The 20399-nt window shown below is 44.6% G+C and overlaps 1 protein-coding gene across 1 annotated transcript in view; it reads left to right on the top strand.

Moving 5' to 3' along the window:
- neb (nebulin) overlaps positions 1–20399 on the top strand; it is a 61580-nt gene that overhangs the window by 36265 nt on the left and 4916 nt on the right. Inside the window, exons 90-135 of the mRNA XM_019880123.1 lie at positions 8–121; positions 209–406; positions 606–710; positions 788–892; positions 962–1069; positions 1506–1613; positions 1701–1808; positions 1879–1983; positions 2059–2163; positions 2516–2614; positions 2714–2818; positions 3182–3286; positions 3377–3481; positions 3579–3683; positions 3849–3953; positions 4036–4140; positions 4219–4323; positions 4588–4692; positions 5004–5105; positions 6578–6679; positions 6767–6874; positions 6951–7055; positions 7228–7332; positions 7443–7547; positions 7714–7818; positions 7900–8010; positions 8081–8191; positions 8546–8650; positions 8911–9015; positions 9345–9428; positions 10064–10177; positions 10258–10362; positions 11166–11270; positions 11600–11710; positions 12616–12726; positions 13241–13354; positions 13535–13639; positions 13713–13817; positions 14197–14301; positions 14971–15063; positions 16091–16183; positions 16721–16813; positions 17538–17630; positions 18228–18320; positions 19068–19160; positions 20136–20228. Of these exons, the coding sequence (XP_019735682.1) occupies positions 8–121; positions 209–406; positions 606–710; positions 788–892; positions 962–1069; positions 1506–1613; positions 1701–1808; positions 1879–1983; positions 2059–2163; positions 2516–2614; positions 2714–2818; positions 3182–3286; positions 3377–3481; positions 3579–3683; positions 3849–3953; positions 4036–4140; positions 4219–4323; positions 4588–4692; positions 5004–5105; positions 6578–6679; positions 6767–6874; positions 6951–7055; positions 7228–7332; positions 7443–7547; positions 7714–7818; positions 7900–8010; positions 8081–8191; positions 8546–8650; positions 8911–9015; positions 9345–9428; positions 10064–10177; positions 10258–10362; positions 11166–11270; positions 11600–11710; positions 12616–12726; positions 13241–13354; positions 13535–13639; positions 13713–13817; positions 14197–14301; positions 14971–15063; positions 16091–16183; positions 16721–16813; positions 17538–17630; positions 18228–18320; positions 19068–19160; positions 20136–20228 (4869 nt within the window). The remainder of the gene's footprint in view (positions 1–7; positions 122–208; positions 407–605; positions 711–787; positions 893–961; positions 1070–1505; positions 1614–1700; positions 1809–1878; positions 1984–2058; positions 2164–2515; positions 2615–2713; positions 2819–3181; positions 3287–3376; positions 3482–3578; positions 3684–3848; positions 3954–4035; positions 4141–4218; positions 4324–4587; positions 4693–5003; positions 5106–6577; positions 6680–6766; positions 6875–6950; positions 7056–7227; positions 7333–7442; positions 7548–7713; positions 7819–7899; positions 8011–8080; positions 8192–8545; positions 8651–8910; positions 9016–9344; positions 9429–10063; positions 10178–10257; positions 10363–11165; positions 11271–11599; positions 11711–12615; positions 12727–13240; positions 13355–13534; positions 13640–13712; positions 13818–14196; positions 14302–14970; positions 15064–16090; positions 16184–16720; positions 16814–17537; positions 17631–18227; positions 18321–19067; positions 19161–20135; positions 20229–20399) is intronic.

Below are 20399 nucleotides of genomic sequence, written 5' to 3'. Positions count from 1 at the left end.
ATTTCAGGTGAAGTACAAGGAGGACTATGAAAAGTTCAAGTCAATCTACAGCCTTCCCAAGTCTCTTGAGGACGATCCAGGCACCCTCCGCTGCCTCAAGGCCGGAAGACTGGTCCTGGACGTAAGGCAAAGTTTTGTTCACAGCTTTATTTGCCATTGCGATACATCTCCAGGTTTGTGATTACAAAAGAACCGCTCGTCTGTGTAGCGCCTGTACAAAGAGGACTATGAGAAAGCCAAGGCAAAGAACCACATCCCGGCAGACATGCTGGAGATCATAACGGCCCATAAAACCCAGACCAAAGTCAGCGAAATCAACTACCGCAAATATCTGCACGAGTGGATCTGCCTCCCCGATATGCAAATGTACGTCCAGGCGCGCAAAGTCAACGAGCAGCTGAGTGATGTGAGTAAAAACAAAAATTGTAATCTCTTAAATCAAGCCGCAATATGCTCGTTCTTTATCTGCAAAGATATTTCTTCTTACCAGGCAGTTTTCGTGTCCTATTATGCAATGTCGTCATTTTTTTTTTCTGTCTTCTCATACGAACTGTAAATGGATTTTTAAAAAATGAGGTTCACTATCAAATCGATACCTTCTGCAGATCTTCTACAAGGATGACCTGAACTGGCTGAAGGGCATCGGCTGCTTTGCCTGGGACACTCCGGAAATCCTGCGTGTCAAGCATGCCGGCGACATTCAGAGCATTGTTTGTTGTCACCAATACCTTTTTTGATGCTTTGATCTGCCCCGCAATGTTATTCACTCGTGTGTTTCACATTCCAGAACAAATATCGAGCCAAAGGTGTGGAGGCGTTCAAGGACTACTCAGTGGTGATGGAAACCCCGGTTTACGCGACGGCCAAGCAAAACACCGTCAATCTGAGCGACGTAAGCCAGTGACGTTGATGCGTGGTAAGACATCGTCGGACGCTTTCTGACTGTATCGTCTTTCCCCAGTTGCGCTATCGCTCCGACTACCAAACCCACATCAAGGGAACCAACACTGCTCCTGCCGTTACCGTCGAGGGGGAGAGGGCTCGCCTGGCCCACCACATTCAGAGTAATGTAAGATAACCTTGGCGGTGTTCTTCATCTGCACAATTTTACTTTCCAAGATGAGTGTGGCGCAGCTATGTAAAAACTGTAAGCTCATAGGAAAAAAAAAATCTGAAGCCCTTGAATTTTTGTAACGTGGATGAGACAACAATAGGGTGTGGTTATGATCACTTATGAGACGCAAGTCTCAAAACACCATGGGCTCAGTTCATGAAGAGAGCCATGTGGTAAAGTGGACTTACAAGATCCAGATGGAAAGGCAAGTACTTAGTTCATTAACAGAGCAGGAAAGTGTTGACTGTCACTTGTTGGACACGGGTGGGGGAAACGCCATTGAAGGCGAAGGGGGACAGGGGCCAGTGTTTCCATGGAGTTGCCAGAAACCAGGGAAGACAAAGATTCACATGTCACCACTTTTCATGTAAAATGTGTTCTGTTCTCTCAGAACTGGTACAAGGAGGCCAACAAGAACTACATGCCCACAGGATACACTCTGCCCCACGACATGCCTCTCATCAAGCAGGCTAAACACAACTCTTTTATCAGTAGCATTGTAAGTATACCGCCGCTACTCTCTAAAAAAAAAAATGGTAGCAACAGCCGATCGAGTTCCACTCGTGTCTTCTTTTGGTTTGCGTAGGTGAAGTACAAGGAGGCCTGGGAGATGACAAAGGCCAAGGGCTACAGCATTCACCCACAGGGCGTCAACTTCGTCAATTACAGGAAGGCCAACAAGATCGCTAATGAGGTGAGACGAGGCCCAGCCGTCACTTTCTCATTTTAACGCCATCTAACGTGGCTTTCTCCCATCCATGTAGCGCCTGTATCGCGAAGATTACCACAAGCACAAGGACAAGATCCACACCACCTATGACACCCCCGAAATCAAACAAGTCAAGATGAACCAGGATCACATCAGCGAAGTATTGTGGCTTTTTCCAGCATCGACGATATGTCTCTTTTGAAATGGTATGACATCTACTTGGGTGTTTTTGTAGTTGTGGTACAAGGAGATGTACAACAAATGTAAAGGCCAGCTGATCTCCATGCCCATGACACCAGAGCTGATGCATTACAACCACGTCAACGACATCACCAGCGAGGTACTGCGAAGCGTCTTTTTCGTGTTCTTGTTCTCGTGTGCTTGCCTTCATTTGTTCACGTCGGGATGTTTGCTGTCCTTTGCAACTCTCTCCTATGGTAAAATCCACATTGATGCTCAAATCCAAAGCATAAATCAAGTAGCATGAACTAGTAAACTACTGAAACGCTCAGTGTTGTCAGACATGTTATTTTAACACCATCCCAAACTCCGGACATCCAGTGACCCCCCTCCCCTATGGAGCTCGCTCCCTACTAAAGTCTGGGAGGTTGTTTCCCTGGACATTTTTCTTTCTTAACAAACTTGTGTTAAAAGGCACTTTATAAACAATTGATGTTCTTGTACGTTTTCAGCTGAAATACAAAGAGGATCTAACATGGCTGAGAGGCATCGGCTGTTTCCTGTACAACACCCCGGAGATGATCCGCATCCGCAACCTCAATAAGTACAGAGTACGTATCCTCCGATACAGCATTTTTTTCTTTGCACATTGGTCGCCATCATTGGTGTATTGTTTTTTTTTTTTTGTTTGTTTGTTTTAACTCTCAAAGATGGACTACCCGGTGGAGGCCAAGAAGAACCTGCCCAACTTCTCGGTGGTCCTTGACACGCCGGAGTACAAGCGAGTGAGCGAGCTCAAGAGCCACTTGAGCATGGTGAGTCTTGTCTGGATGGAAGCCAGTCTTGGTGGTGATGTTGCTGAATCGTGGCTAAAAGTTGACAATTGATGCATGATCATTCCCTTTCTGACGTCTGTAGAACATGACGTGCATTAGATTACACCTAAAGCACTGGTGCTTTTCCTGGGAAAAAAAATAAGTTGCTGTTGTTGTGTTATTGATGGAGGAAAAGTGTATGTTTTAGCACATGGGTGGCTTTTCAAAAGTTGCTAAAAGTTTTCGAACAAATGCTAAAAGTAGCTTACATTTTTGCTAGTTGCTTTTTGAAAAGAAATGTCTTTGGGTAGAATGGAGGGAAAAAAAAGGTGCAAAATTCAAGTTGGCCTTTTCTGCCTTCAGCTCATCTACAAAGCTCAGAGCAAAGAGGATATGGCCAGGGTCTCCACCACCGCCGACGCCGTGGAACTCAAAAGAGCCAAATGGGCCCAGCATCTGACCAATCATGTGAGTTTGAACCCGATAGTTTTCCATCTGTCAAGTCAAGACCGGATGACTGAACAGACTTGACTCCCATCTGTGCCTCTTGCACGACAGTACGTGTACACGGACGTCGCCGCCAAACACCGACCACATTACACCCTGGAAGTGGAAACCCCGCACATGGGCCACAGCAGGAAGATGAAAGTGATGTCCAGTGATGTAAGTCCCTACCGAGCTCTTTGCTCGTCTTTGCCGTCAGCGACTGAAATCTCCCCCCGCCCCCACCAAGATTGGTTGCTCTCTCGTTTTCTTTTAGAACAAGTACAAAGAACAATATGAGAAGATGAAGCACAGGTACACCGCCATTGGTGACACGCCCCTTCTGATCCGCTCCAAGAAGGCCTACCTCCAGTCCAGCGATGTGAGTTTAATAAGTACTCATGCTCTGTACTTACTTACTTTGTACTTACTTGAGTGCAGTAAAGGTATTTTTACGTCGCTACTTTTCACCACTGTCGATCAGCGAACATCACGCTAAGATTCCGAAATGGTTACTCACCTCAATATGGTTTTGCGTTTTCCTCAGCTGCGCTACAAAGAGACTTACGAGCTCTCTAAAGGCCACTACCACACCGTCAAGGATGCCCTGGACATCGTCTACCACCGCAGAGTCACCAACGACGTCAGCAATGTCAGCGCTACACGATGACCTTTTATCACGACGTTCGCAAAATGTCTTGCGTGATGTTAAAATGACGCTGATTCCGCCTCAGGTTAAGTACAGGGAGAATTACCTTAGCTCCAGAGGAACGTGGAAGTCCATCCCGGACCGTCCCGAGTTCTTCTTCAACAGGATCGTCAACGACAACATCAGCACGGTGAGAGCCATTCGAGACTTTCCTGGCGAAAAGGAATCCATGTGCCTGACTTCAAACGGTGGTGCGTTGGGGTTTTAGGTCAAGTACAAGGAGGACCTGGACTGGTTGAAGGGAATCGGCTGCTTCGTGTGGGACACACCCGAGTTGTTGCGGGCTGAGAAGAACAAGACGCTTTACAGTGATGTGAGTCACTACTTAGCGTACGAGTTTGAATTTTGTTTATTTTAAAATGTATTTTAAAATTCTCAAAGTGTGGCGCACCAGCTACCTCAATTGGTACGTGAAATAAATCATTGAATCACGTCAGCCGATAAAACATTTGTTAAATCACTATAGTACATTTGTTAAGTACATTTCAGTTATCTTTAACTTTTCATTTGCATTTCATCTTTTCGAACAGTTTTTGACCCCATCAATGACGCTGTGTTGTTTCTACTTGCTCTCCAGATCCAATACAAGACCTTCCTCAAGAAGTTCAGAGGAAACTTCACGTACACCTCCGACTCGCCGTTCTTCCACACGGCCAGGCACGCCACCAGCCTCATCGATGAAGTAAGTTGACTCGTTTCAGCAATGCTTACACTGCAGAAACTGAACGTGGGAGGGGGAAAAAAATGAGAAAAATGAATTAAATGATGTTTGATCTGTGTTGGCAGTCAAAGAACCAGCATATTTTGTTTCGATTTGAAATATTTCATCTTGGTTAGACTTAAGTTTTTACAGTTTAGGTTTGTCTGGTTCCTCTGTACAATCTTGGAGGTATTATTCGAACCCCTGTCGGAAAGGGATGCCCTCCGTCAAACCTCTGTCATTTTTGGTTTCCTGGACACTTGCCTTTAACTCCCTTCTGACATTCTGAGCAGCGGGCCTACAGAGTTAGTTACGAGAAGACAAAGGATCACTTCACCATAACCACAGACGATCCTAGTTTCCAGCTGGCCAAAGAGAACAAGAAGATGAGCCAGGTAATGGTCCTGGTCCAATGAGACGGCCTGCATCCCCCCCCCCAAAAAAAAAAAAAAACCGCCGGGGGGGCATGAGGCTGTCCACAGACCTGGTGGTGGTTGTTTTGGCATGGATATGATGGTCTACACTATGTCTTTTGCCCATAGCAGGTCTTGAAACAGGTCTACAAACCGACCACTGCTTGTTCTCAGAACAAGTTCAAGCTTGGTCGTGAGATCCTTTCCCCTCAATGTGTGTGCGTGTGTCTTTTTTTTTTTTAAACTGTGGCATGATGTGTGTGTACTGACAGAAACGGTACAAATCCAAAGCAAAGGATCTCCACAAGAGCGGCTGCAATGAGCTCCACCGACCCGACATCCTCACCGCCCTTGTCCAGACTTTTATGGGCAGTAAGGTAAACAGCTAGCTAGTTAGCAAGTAGCTGTGCCACAAAAACGCTCATGCCTGTCCGCCAGCGGTCGGAGTCTCGAGCTCCTCCCTTCCTGCTGTTTCATCCCATCCGCTGGCCAAAATAAAGCTCACGCCGCATCGAGCATCACCTGCTAATCTTGCCATCTGCCATTCATCTCCATGAAGTGCGTCTCTCATGTCGTTCCATCCAGAGGTGGGAGTAAGTCTCATGTGCAAGTCAGAAACGAATCTTAAGTCGTAAGTTCAAGGCATGTTCCAACTTTCTGCGGACACACACATACGCCAATCAGACCCCCACCCCCACCTCTGGCGCCAGCAGCTTCCCCAACTGCCCGAGAAAAACGCGGCAAGAGCCTGAAGTCATTGCAACTGGTAACTGGTCATCCCTGCATTAATAACCCTCACCGTTTTCATGCCTGTCTCCTCAAGCATGTTTCTAACCTCACGTACTCGATTTACACTCTTACTGTGATCACTTTCAGTTGAGACGAGACGCCACGATTCTCAAACTTTTGTCATAGTCTCACTTCTATCTCTATACACTCTTTAATTGGAGGACTGCTGACTTTTTTGATCCAAACTCATCTAGGGACAATATTAGATGTTAGGGTTTGGATTATTATTCTTTTTTTTTATTTTTATTTTTTTTTATGTTATATATTTTTAAACAGGGACAGTGCACACTAATCTGTTTTCGCTTAAAAGCGAGCTTCCAAATGCAGTGCCAGTGCAAGGTGTCAAATGCCGCAGCTGGAGTCACTGCTCAGGGTAAGGATGAAGTTTAACTCCGATTTAATTGGAACCCTGCTCTCGAAATCAACATTTTGGAGTCATTTTCCAAACTCGTTTCAAGTAGCGAGCAGTTTTCTTTATCTTTTTTGAATCAAAGTTCGACTTGACCCCTTTTTTATGTCCTCCAAAGTTGGCCACGTCTAAGAAAAATTTGAGCTACACTACCCTGAAGAACACTCGTCCTTACTTCGGGACCACGCATTGCTTGCCAGACTGAATACTTTTTGTGGTGCACTATGGTGACTTGGTCCATGTTGCACTTGTTCAGTGGCGTTACAGGGAACAATATGAGCGTGCCAAGGACAAGTTCACTTCCATCCTGGACACTCCTGAGTATGAAACTACCCAACGCGGCAAGAAGATTGGCGATGTGAGTTTTATATTCGGTTACTCTACCTTTTATAGTGTAACTTGACAAAAAAAATGTTCCTGAGAAAAAGCACTTGTTTTCCTGCAGATCGTTTACAAAATGGAGTACAATAAAAACAAGGCCAGAGGCTACACCCTACCGTACGACACACCGCACCAAAACCTCATGAAGAAAGTCAAGGAAATCACCAGTAACGTAGGTGGTCTGAAAGCGTGGCTGCATTGTGGGTAAAAAGGAAAGAAACGTTGAAAAATGTTGCGTTTGTTCACAGCTGAAGTACAAAGAGCTCTACGAGAGGAACAAGGCTCAGATCACCATCGATCATGAGGCTCGTTCCATTCGGGCCGCGAAGGAGGCCTACACGAACATCACCAATGTGAGTGATCCCGGATGAGTGACTTATCTAGGCACGGGTTAACTTTTTGGCTCCAGAACTAAGATATATTTTGTCAGGATAAAAAAAAAAAAAATCAAAGTTGAAGAACCACCGGAGTGTCTTCCCCACGCCCCAAAAAAGAAAATTATTCTTTGTGTTTATTCTGTTCTAGTTGGATTACAAGAAGAAGTATGAAGCCACCAAATTCAGGTGGATGTGGACCCCAGAGAGGCCCGACTTTCTCAATGCTGCCAAGAACTCGCTGCAGCAGAGTGACGTGAGTTTTGAGTTTTCCATTTTTTTTTAAATTTTTTTTTGCAGGGTGCAACGTGCAGTACGTACGATATGTTCCTCGTCCCAAATGCTAACCTGCCTCCTGTTTGACAGTATGAGTACAAGTACGACAAGGAGTACTTGAAGGGCTGCGTCATACCCGTGGTGGACGACAAGCTTACCCTACTCGCACAGAACAACACGCAAATCACGAGTGAGGTGAGAGCCGTGCATCCATCCATCCAGTTAGATTATTATTTTTATTATGATGATAATGATTTCAGCGTTCATGAGCTAGCATTGACTTCCGTTGGTTCGTTTGAATTCTTGGCAACTTAAAGAATTAATATCTTTAACGCTCCACTTCGGTTCAATGATTTTGTAGCTCAAATACAAAATGAAGTACGAGAAGGCACGGGGCCACTACCTGCCTGTGGCGGACACCCCTCAGATCCTCCACTCCAAGGCTGTACGCAACCTGTCATCTGAGGTAAGTTCCATCAGCCCCTGTAGAAAACAAAACATCCACAATCGGTGGATGGTCCACTCTTTCATGCTGGTCTTTCCACAGAGCAAGTACAAGGCGGCCAGTAAGAAGCAAATGCAGTCCGGGTCCTTCACCATCATGCCGCAGACCCGGGACACAGCTCACAGCAAGGAGATCAATAAACTCATCAGCAAGGTATCCTCTCCTTTCTCATTTTCTCGTCGCTTCTCGAAGCCTCGGCTTATCCCGACTTCTGTTCCCGTAGAACGTGTACAAGGCCAAGTTTGAGAAGGAGAAAGGCAAGTCGATATACAACAACATGTGCGTACCGCCCGACATCCAGCACGCCATGGATGTTGCCAAGAAACAGAGCAATGTGAGTCAGTTCGACAGAAAAATTCTTTAGTTTAGCTCTGTGATTCTCGGAGTGGTTCCCTGGCTCCCTCTGGTGGTACCCAAAAGAATCACTGCCGAAGTACAGTTTTGTGATCAAACTTTATGTTCCAGTTACCCTTTTGTTTTCCCAGTATTGTATTTTTTACTTTTCATGTACAATACATTCGTAAGTACAGTTCAGTTGTATTTAACTTTAAAGTTGAATATGTTTTAATCTTTTTGTTTTACACATATATTTTGCTAAGTTTTTTTTACAACTTTTTAATGTGTAACACATTTTACTCAGATCGTTATTTAGGTACAGTTTTATGAATGAAAAATGTTGGCGTTTCAGCTTGACTACAAGAAGAATGCCAAAGCCAACCTTCACTACACCACCGCCGTAGTGGATCGACCTGACATCAAGAAGGCCACGCACACCGCCAAACTCGTCAGCGATGTAAGGGGCCAAAAATAAAAATTGCTAAATTATTATTATTATTATTTAAATAGAATCATTTTATTTTGTTTTCGTCTAACTGGCAGGAAAATATAATTATTTACTTTTGTTTTAAGATGAGGCACAGAAAAATATATTCATTGTAATTTTTTAATCTCATTGGTAAAAAAACAGTTTATTACTTGGTTGGTCAATTTTTTTTTCTTTTTTTTTTAATCGTATGGTCAGAAATCATTTAAAATTGTATATTGTCTCGTCAGATCGGCTACCGCAACAAAGCCCGTGAAGAGGCCAGCCGCGGAGGTTCTCTGGTCCACCGGCCCGACATCGAGCTGGCCACGGAAGTCTGCAAGCTCAACAGCCAGGTAAGAAGAACTTAAACTGACTGAGGAGCATCTCGGCCGCAAGCTTCTGTCCTTCGCCAGCTGGCCAGCCAACCAATTCACTCATATGTCTTTGGATCCATCCATGCCTCCATCCCCTCTATCCATCCATCTATCCATGTACTGCCAGCTCTGCTAATTTTGTCCGGAAGCTCCTGACATTCTCCATCCTTGTTTCAGTCCATGCTTCAGTGTCACCATGTCCATCAAAGTAGATTTTCATGTTGTCTTCACCATCCATGCTGTCTTCCTGCTTCTTCATTGTCTTTGTCGTCTTATGTCGCAAACCATCCGGCTACGCTTGGGTTCAGGCCAAGCCTTCCCCCCACGGAATGGCCTCCTACGACACCCCGCTGATGCGCCACATTAAGAAAATGAGTGCGGTGACGAGTGATGTAAGGAGGCTAACGCTGGGCTAGCTGCTAACTAACGCACGGTGTGTCTGTCTGGCTGGATTCGGGTCCGCTGATGGAAAAGATGAACAGCCGAAAGTATATTGCGGAGGGCGCAGGCTACAGAAGCAATGACTCTCAGATGCTAAATATGAATGCTAGCTACAATTTTAATAAAAATTTAAAAGAGTAACGCGGACCATTTTTCTCCGCAAACGGTTTACCTCCCTGGATGTCAGTAAAAAGCAAAATGACTTGTTTGAGGACTTCGCAGGAGTTGACAAGAGACGTTGAGTCTGAGATGCTAAAGCTAATCGATAACTACAATTTGAAAGGGAAGTACTAACCGTTTGAAATCTTTTACCACAGTTTATTGGAAAACCGTTTCCTCCAGAGACGTGTCCAATAAAGACCAAAATGACATGTTTGAGGCCTGCTTATTTTCTTTATCCTACCACATTTCCCATTCCATATATATCTGTTTGTTATATATGAGATTCATTTGGCGTTCATGTGGATTCTTACAAAACTTGGGAATGCTTCACCCTCATACTCGGTGACAATGAATGCGACTTGTCGTTCGTTGGTGACAGGGTTGACGTTTCTTGACAAGCCTTCTGTTTTGACCACCCCACTAGCTGAAGTATAAGGAGAAGTTTGACAAGGAAATGAAGGGAAAGAGACCTCGGTATGACCTGAAGGAGAGTACGGTTTACAAGACCTACAAGGACGCCCACACGCTGGCTAGCGAGGTAGGTGGCGCCGTCACAAAACTCCACCGCGGGCGGGATGGAGCCTTCCCCGTGTTGGAACCCTGTCCCTTTTGCTGCAGGTGAAGTACAAACGTGACCTGAAGAAGCTTCACAAGCCCGTGACCGACATGGCCGAGTCTCTCTCCATGCAGCACGGCCTGAGCACCAGCAGGCTGTCCAGTGACGTAAGACATCGTTAACCAATTAAATCTTGCCATCCTCGCACCGCTGTCGGGAAGCCATACGCGTGCGTCCACTTCCCGCGTAACCCTCAGTAGCATCTCCATTCATCCATGCCTTAAAATCTGTGACTTCATCTGGTAGTGATCCATACTCCACTCATCCTCCACCTCTTGTACAGCGAGCATTTTTTTAACCTGCTTTTTTTTTTTTCCATTTTGCTTGCTATATCAAAATCTCATCATTCCTCATGTAACTCAAAACATCAGATTTCTTTAACCGGCATATTTGTCCATCTAACTGGCAAAAATCGATTTTTTTTTTTTTTTTTTTAACCAAATGCATGTGTTGTCATATTTAATGAATAGGAAGAACATATTTATTGATTTATTAATCTCTTCAGTAGATGAATAAATTAACTCAAATCATGTCATTTTTTTTCATCCATTTTAAATTGGTGTGAGCGCTCACCCTTTGACCGAACGGTCCGTAGTCGTGGAATTCTTGTTTGTGCTGCTTTTTTGACCGGGCATTGCGCCGCAGTACTGCTACAAGAGGAAGTTTGAGGAAAGTAGGGGTCACTACCACGTGATTCCCGACACACCCGAGCAGCTCCATCACAAGGAGGCTTCGGAACTGCAGAGCATAGTAAGTCCTTCCGGGAGGTAGGGAACAGACTTGGACAAAACTCAGATGGCTGAAGTACTTGATGACTTCCAACCACTGTTACTTAGCCGAATGTCAACCAAGTGATGTCTTAATTCCATTGCGGCTCCAAGCGCAGTGATAGAAATATTGGTGTGAACAGGTGAAATACAAAGAGAAGTATGAAAAGGAGAGGGGCAGAGCCATGCTGGACTTTGAGACGCCAACATACGTGACGGCCAAGGAGGCACAGCACATGCAGAGCCAGGTAAGCGCGTGGTCTGATCTTCGCGTCTGATCTTCGGTGAACACGGAGCAGTGGAGGAGGACGTGACGTGATCATCCTGTTGAAATGTCTCTGTCATGTCGTTATTGTTTTTTTTTTTTTTTTTTTTTGTTCCACAGTCTGCATTTATTCCTTCTAAAGCTGCACATTATTATTTCATCAAATTTAAAAAAAAAATTCCCACACAATTGGTAGAATTTTTTTTTCTTAATCAAATTATTTTACGATAGTGCACAAACATGGAGAGAGCAGCGCCAGGTATGTACGTGACGTGTGTGTGTGTGTCCCTGTCTTATTTCTGCGGCCACTAGAAAGACTATAGGAAGGATTTTGAGGAGACCATGAGGGGCAAGAACCTCTCGGGCTTGGAAGTCACGCCCGCCATGATACATGTCAGACATGCCACCAAAATAGCCAGTGAGGTAACCAAAGGACCACCTGAGCCCAACCCCCACCCCTCCCTACCCCCATCCCTCCCCAGTACCTCTACTTTCATCTCACCCCTCCACCTCCCCTGTAATCATACTAGCTCACGATTACACCCCCTCGGTTTTCTCTCATCACCATTTTTTTTTCCTGAATGAACCCATATTATACACACTAAACACCCAATGCTAATGAAGTAGCACCAAAAGGTGTTTCCTTACTTTGGTAACCTCAACCTAGAGATGACTCGATTTCAAGTCACAGTGCGTAACCGCAACACTCCGGGCCGACAGGTTAACGCAATGTCGTGTATAGTTACAATATGTAAACATATCTGAAAATGCACTTGATAGGTACAGTGAGTAGCTACCTACAAGCTAAGGGTCGGTTAATTGAATAATTTAATTACTGAGTTTATGTCCCATCGCTTCATGAGTTACGCACTGCTGATTTAAATCTGACCCCCACTACTCCGCAGCCCCCCTTTTTCCCCTTCACGAAGAACCTACAGCCAAAGGGCTGTCGTGTGTTGGGTTGGCGTGCCCGTGTCAGTTGCATGTTATGTCACAACACATTAATCGTACCATGCTCCAGAATCTCCATGTCAACCTGCATCCACTGTCACTTTGTACCGTTTTCCCTTTGCAGCCGCATGCACGGTGAATTTGGATTATGTTGTTATAGTGAAAGTTGTCTTTCCATGCTGTCTGATCCAATGTTGATTCACAGTTGGTGATCAGGATTCTTGCCAAAGTCACTGGCGTCTCCCTTTCCAAACGGGATGTATACTGTATTGGCTTTCAGCACGGGGGGAATGTCCGGTGACTTTGCGCTGGACTTTTTTTTTTGTTGTGCCTTGGCCTGCCCTCCGCAGTCTCTCTGTTCTTTTTCCATCCTGTAGAGAGAGTACAGGAGGGATCTAGAGGAGGGCGTGAAGGGTAAAGGGCTAACTGTGCTGGAGGAAACTCCCGAGCTTTTGAGGGCAACGAATGCCACTCAAATCCTGTGCGAGGTACGACCGACTGGTTGGCTGGCGGGACGTCGGGCGTCCGATGCTTCTTAACTGTACCTAACCGCAGCTCGAAAGATCAGGGGCAAACTTTGGTCGCTGCTTGATGATGTCGCTAACATTTCAGCCATCTTTTCTCTTCCTAAAAAAAAAAAAATCTACCGCAAAAATGAGTGTTCCCTAATCCTCTCTTTGATTTTTAACATCAACAATCATGTCTGTGAAATCCTAATACAATGACCATAAGTGATCTCCCCGACTAGTCACTCTCAATGTTAAAGTTTTGGCAATCAAAATCAAACGAGTGTACAAAAATCTATTCCAAAAGGCAGTTTTTGGTCATCTTTTTGGGCTTTTTGTTTATGCATGACACTAAGCCGTCGAGGGTTCTCGTTTGGCAGCCCCCTCCAACACTCCCCCTCCCATACTCGGTGTGAATGAGTAGGACAACTCCATCGCTGGTTTTGGCCGCCTTAGAGCAAGGCATTTGTTTTTTTTCTTTGCGTGACGTTTGCAGAGAGAGTACAAGAAGTCGCTGGAGCAGGAGATTAAGGGCAAGGGATTGTTGGCATTGGCCAACGACACCCCGGACTTCATGCGGGCCAGGAATGCCACCGACATCCTCAGTCAGGTCAGCATCAATGTGTCAATTCATTTTTCTATTGCTAAATGCGGACATCTTGAAAGACCGATGGTCTTTCGAGATTATCCTGAGTAACTATCCTGTGGTGTGGGTTGAGAGTCTCTTTCTCGGTGGGGCCAACGATCATCAATGAGCCGATAATTTTTTTAATTTTTTTTCATCATCCAGGTCAAGTATAAGCACACAGCCGAGATGGACCGAGCTAGCTACACCACCGTCATCGACACTCCAGACATCATCCACGCTCAGCAGATGAAGAACATCATCAGCCAGGTGGATTTTCCGTCACTCGCCAGATTCCGGTGTCGCGTCGCCGTGCAAAACCTGAATGTGGTTGTCCTAACAGAAAAAGTATAAAGAAGAGGCGGAGAAGACCATGTCCCAATATGTCCCCGTTCTGGACACCCCTGAGATGCAGAGAGTCCGTGAGAACCAGAAGAACTTCAGCACTGTAAGTGCAATGGTGGTTTGTTATCATGGGTTCTCAAACTGGGGGTCAGGGGGCCCTCGGGGTTCTCTGAGCTTTAACTTGCGGGTCCGCAAAATAGGTTGCAATAAATGATGTGGAATAATTTTTTTTTTTAAAGCATTCCTACACACAGCCTGGGGCTAATCAACAAACTTAAACCAATTTCTCCTTGTCCCTACCTTAGCTTCGGGACAATCAAAAGACTTTTTGAGAACACAAGCCCTTTTTGCGCCTCACTTTTGGACTGTGACTTGACCGTAATCATTAATCTATATAAATACTTGTTATTTATATGAAACGTAAGAGTATGGGTGCTGTCTTTTCTTTTTTTTCTTTTAATTGTGTGTTTTTCTTCCCGTAGCTTCAGTACCAGACTGACCTAATACACGTCATAAAGGGCAAAGGGTCAGCTGTAATCACCCCCGAAATTCTTCGCGTTAAAGAAAATACGAAGAATTTCAGCTTGGTATCTACTTCATGACATGTCATTTCACACCGACGCTTAACACTTTTTTTTCCTTCTTCCTTCATCATCTTTAACCAGAATCTTTCCATCTGCTTGCGTTTTTTTTTTTTTTGGTGGTGGGGTTGTGTGTGTGTGTGTGTGTGTGTTTTGTCAACAATGAGTACATCGTTGTGTTAGCAATTCAACCCCGCTAACCCTTGGCTACCGCGTGGTGATGCTGTATATACAGGGGGACCTCGACTTACAAGTTAAATTTGTTCCGTGACCATGCTTCTAAATCAATTTTCTCAATTGGAAATGAATCGAAATTTAGTCCAGCCATTTTTGGGATGTTTCTCATAAACGAAAATAGACACTGTCTTGTATTAAGATATAATCGAACATAGTAAATGAGAATTTAAAGAAATATAGCTCCCTAAACAATGCAAAAAAATATATTAAAAAAATCACCGATCCGTAAGTCAAGGGCCCTCTGCATATTTACAGTATTTGTTTGTCCAAATATTGTTTCTCTTTGCACGCCCTCAACTGTGAGGTAAGTCCTCCGAAATGCTACAAATGGACAACAAATGGGTGGAGATCTCAAATTTGGTTCAGTTTTCTCTCCCGAACAGAAGAGCCGACTATTTTTTGCTTCTTCTTTCGCTTCTGGTCCATCCCCAAAACAAGATTCAATACAAAGAGGATTTAGGAGGAGGAACGGCTTTGCCCGAAACCCCCGAGATGGAGAGAGTTAAACGAAACCAGAGGAACGTTAGCACGGTACTCCACCTCGAGTCCTCCGCTGAGCCATCCCTCCATATTTCCCTCAGAATATGACCTGACTACTCCCTTGACTATCATTTTAATCCAGTACACTTTGCTAAACGTGGCTTTTTTCCATTCGCCGTGTTTGTTCATTGGTTCCGAGAGTCTGCGTAATAAAACCCGTAGTCCTTTTAACTTGTGGAAACCAGTTGCTGGGTTGGGTCAAAGCTCGGTCCTATCAGGACTTGTCTGAAGATCTAAGGTGTCAGTCTTTGGATTAAAAAAAAATGGCCAAATTTGGTCTTACACTGTACATTTTTAAACATAGCGTACATTTCAGTGATCATTGTTGCAGGTACAAAGTGTACCTGCAACAATGATCAGCTTTCAAATCGTTGCGGAAGTAAGAGAAGACATTCCGTGGCCTCGGAATGCTAACTACTTCATTTGTGCTCAAACTCAACAGAAAGCCGAACTTAGACTGATAAATCCCTCTGGAACCAGATTTCAGACGACTATTAGTCGGGAAAAAAAAAAAAGCTGGGGACAGATTCTGGCTCTTAACAGGCATAATTTGTCCACCTTCAGCTTCGATCAGGACATTGACACTCGAGGGCACGTAGTGAATAACTGGATATCGCCCAAACTTACTGCTTCAAACTAGAATGAGAGACATTGAGACTTGAGAGCAGATAGCAGACAAGTGTGTCATTGTCTTTGAGATTTTTTTTTTTACCTAAATGTCCAGAAAATGTATGGACCCTGGTCATACCTCATACTCACTTTCAGTTTCGGAGAAGACACACTTTGTTATGGATGCAATGATTCAAAACTGGTTCACACAAGTGAATAACCTCACCACACCCTTCTCTCTCACGTTTTAATGATTAATCCAATCTAAAACTGGAATCATCAACTCCAAAAACAACCTGCTCGCTACCTGTATTGAGTTGGATGCGAATGTCGTGAGTGAATCCATGGACATCTTTGCGAAGGTTGTCTTTGACTTTGTACTTGTGTGACATTTTTTTGCAACGGGCAGATACAGTACAAAGATTCTCTGAGTCAAGGTACGGCTATACCAGATCTTCCTGAGGTGAAGCGGGTCCGAGAAACGCAGAAGAATATCAGCTCGGTAGAGGATCCCATCTACCCGTACTCTTTACCCACCATACAATCATCATCCCTACAATCCTCTCACCTTCCCAACTCGGGAGTCCAGTACTTGACATCTTCCACCCCAACTAAGACTCTTGTCTCATCACTCTCTCCTCTTGACTAGTGTTTGACTTTGTTTGGAACTGATGTTCCTCCAAATGATACTCCCTTTAATACTTCTTCAAATAATCCGCCTGTTTGAAATGTCCCGTTGACGCCGGTGGCAAGTTCCCGACCTGTATTGTTGATGTCCTCTGGTCAGTCGCAAGGTATCAACCTGCAAAGAAGACAAGGCACGCCTGTATTCGAGAGCCCTACTAGAGATACTGTGTACTGAAAGTTTTCAGGAACATGTCCTTTCACTTAAGTTAACTCCTTCAGTCTTGTTTTCCCCGATTCGTTAGCTCTAAATTGCCTGTGCTGATGTTGACACTAACTTTGCAAGTGAACGGGCGGGCATTTTTTTGCGAGTTCTTTGACTTTGTACTTGTGTGACATTTTTTGCAACGGGCAGATACAATACAAGGATTCTCTGAGTCAAGGTACAGCTATACCAGATCTTCCTGAGGTGAAGCGGGTCCGAGAAACCCAGAAGAATATCAGCTCGGTAGAAGATCCCATCTACCCCTACTCTTTACCCACCGTACAATCATCATCCCTACGACTTCACAACTCGGAAGTCCAGTGCTTCACATCTTCCATCCTAACTCAGATTCTCATCTCATCACTCTACTCTTGACCAGTGTTTGACTTTGTTTGGAACTGACTTTCCTCCAAATGACAATCCCTTCAATACTTCTTCAAATAATCCGCCTGTCTGAAATGTCCCAATGATGGCAGTGGCAAGTTCCCGACCTATCTTGTTGATACCCTCTGATCAGTCGGAAGGTATCAACAGTTCGTCAGGTTTTAGCAACGTACCAGGTCTTTCCCAGATGATTTCCGATGTTGAGTCAGTCAGTGGCATAATGTCTTTGGAGATTGGAATGTCTACCAAGTAAAAAGACAGACAAGTGGCCCATATCCCAGCATTAGTCCTTCTAAAGTCCAAAGTACTAGGTTTACTTTTTCTCTCCTTCCAAGCTGTAATGCAAAGAAGACAAGGCACGCCTGTATCAGAGAGAGGGCCCTACCAGAGATACCGCATACTGAAAGTTTTTCGGGAACATGCCCTTTCACATAAATTAACAACTTCAGTCTTGTTTTCCCTGATTCGCAAGCTTTAATTGCTTGTGGTGATGTTGACACTAACTTTGCGAGTGAACGGGCGGGCATTTTTTGGAGGATTGTCTTTGACTTTGTACCTGTGTGACATTTTTTGCAATGGGCAGATACAGTACAAGGATTCTCTCAGTCAAGGTACAGCCATACCAGACCTCCCCGAGGTGAAGCGGGTTCGAGAAACCCAGAAGAATATCAGCTCGGTAGAGGATCCCATATACTCCTACTCTTTACACGCCATTCAATCATATCCCTGCAGTCCTCTTACCTTCCCAACTCGGAAGTCCAGTACTTGACATCTTCCATCCTAACTCAGATTCTCGTCTCATCGCTCTCTCCTTTGACCAGTGTTTGACTTTGTTTGGAACTGACTTTCCTCCACATGATAATCGCTTCAATACTTCTTCAAATAATCCGCCTGCTTGAAATGTCCCGTTGACACCGATGGCAAGTTCCCGACCTATATTGTTGACATCCTCTGGTCAGTCGAATCCCAGCATTAGTTCTTCTGAACTCCAAAGTACTTTAGGTTGACTCTCCTTCCGAGCTGTAATGCAAAGACGACAAGACACGCCTGTATTCGAGAGAGCCCTACGAGAGATACCGCGTACTGAAAGTTTTTCGGGAATATGTCCTTTCACATAAATTAACACCTTCAGTCTTGTTTCCCCCGATTCACTAGCTCTAAATTGCCTGTGCTGGTGTTGATACTAACTTTGCGAGTCAACGGGCGGGCATTTTTTTGCGTGGGTTGTCTTTGACTTTCTATCTGTGTGACATTTTTTTTTTGCAACGGGCAGATACAGTACAAGGATTCTCTGAGTCAAGGTACGGCTATACCAGATCTTCCTGAGGTGAAGCGGGTCCGAGAAACCCAGAAGAATATCAGCTCGGTAGAAGATCCCATCTACCCCTACTCTTTACCCACCGTACAATCATCATCCCTACAATCCTCTCACCTTCCCAACTTGGAAGTCCAGTACTTGACCTCTTCCATCTTAACGAAGACTCTTGTCTCATCACTCTCTCCTCTTGACCAGTGTTTGACTTTGTTTGGAACTGACTTCCCTCTAAATGATAATCCCTTCAATCCTTCTTCAAATAAACCGCCCGCTTGAAATGTCCCGTTGACACTGATGGCAAGTTTCCGACCAATCTTGCTGATATCATCTGGTTAGTCGTTAAGGTATCAAGAGTTTGTCAGATTTTAGCAACATACCAGGTCTTTCCCAGATGATTTCCGATGTTGAGTCAGTCAGTGGCATAATGTGTTTGCAGATTGGACTGCCCACCAAGAACAAAGACAGACAAGGGACGCAAATGTCAGGATTAGTCCTTCTAAAGTCCAAAGTACTTCAGGTTGACTTTTTCTCTCCGTCCGAGCTGTAATGCAAAGAAGACAAGGCACGCCTGTATCAGAGAGAGGGCCCTACCAGAGATACCGCATACTGAAAGTTTTTCGGGAACATGTCCTTTCACATAAGTTAACACCTTCAGTCTTGTTTCCCCCCGATTCGCTAGCTCTAAATTGCCTGTGCTGGTGTTGATACTAACTTTGTGAGTGAATGGGCGGGCATTTTTTTGCGAGGGTTGTCTTCGACTTTTTACCTGTGTGACATTTTTTTTTTTTCAACGGGCAGGTACAGTACAAGGATTCTCTTTGTCAAGCCACAGCCATACCAGACCTCCCGGAGGTGAAGCGGGTCCGAGAAACCCAAAAGCATATCAGCTCGGTAGAGGAAAACTCTTCTTATGTCCCGCCTACTCTTACCTCTTTACAGTCATCAGCCCCCCGCAATCCTCTGACCTCCCCCAAATCCCTTTGCCAACTTGGAAGGGCAACGCTTCACATTCTTCCATCCTAACTAAGATTCTTTGTGTCATCATGCTCCCCCTCGACTGCTGTTGGCTACTGTTTGAAACTGATTTTTTTCCAAATGATAACCCCTTCCATATTTTCCTCAAATAATCTGCCTGCTTGAAGTTTTTCAGAAAGATCCCAACCGATACTGTCGATAAAACTGGCTGGTCATCATAGACATGGGTGCATTCAAATACAGGTCAATACCATTGACAGCCTTTGAATTTGCCCAAATTGGCGGCTTCCATCAAGCAGCTTCCCTGAGACCTTTTCATGTATACTGCTTTGACAGAAGTATCCACCCAATTTCGTCTTGATCTGTGAAACTGATTTCCGGGGCTGATTTATTTATTTATTTATATTTGCCGCAGATTTTCTAACAAAATGTCAGCCCTGGAATTCACCCAAAATGGCTGCTTCAAACCAAAATGGCCCACTTCATGTTCAGTGTTTGGTATAGGTCCTTGAGTCACATTGACCCAGTTTCATGTAAAACTCTTAAAAAAACCTTTCCAAACTCTCGCCACACCCTGGAATTTACTGAATCGCCCTGAAACACTTGTCCACCCAGTCTTGTTGATATGTACAACTGATTGTTGGGGGCCAAATGTTCCCTTTCTAAATTTCTAGAGCCGAGACTGAGTCATCTACTCAATCGCCAAGTTCCTTTTATGCCTTTGAATTAGCATTGCTAATATTAAGAGGAACACCATAACAAAACAATGGTAGATGACCAAGCCAGCCATGTTTGTACCCCAAAAACCCAGTATCGGTCGGGTTCTACCCTTCTAAACTACTTTTGAGTGTCACCACCATGTTTGACTTTTTTTTTTGTCTCGTTCCAAAGCTCCAATACAAGGAAGACGTGGGACGAGGCATATCTGTGTCGGCGACGCCAGAGATGGAACGCGTTAGACGCAATCAGCTAAATATTAGCACGGTATCCCAAAAAGAGTGAACCCCAACCTCCCCCTGGCTCATTTCACTCCCCTTGGAAAAAAAAAAAAACACAGTAGAGCATTCTCTGCAGTTACCTGACATTATAACTCCAGTGGGCTAACACGCTTCTTCATTTCCCAGGATGTAAAAAAAAAAAGCTTCATGTCCCTTT

This window comes from Hippocampus comes, unplaced genomic scaffold, assembly GCF_001891065.2.
Source record: "Hippocampus comes isolate QL1 unplaced genomic scaffold, H_comes_QL1_v1.1 scaffold214, whole genome shotgun sequence".
Lineage (NCBI taxonomy): Eukaryota > Metazoa > Chordata > Actinopteri > Syngnathiformes > Syngnathidae > Hippocampus > Hippocampus comes.
This window is presented reverse-complemented; position numbering and strand designations above follow the sequence as displayed.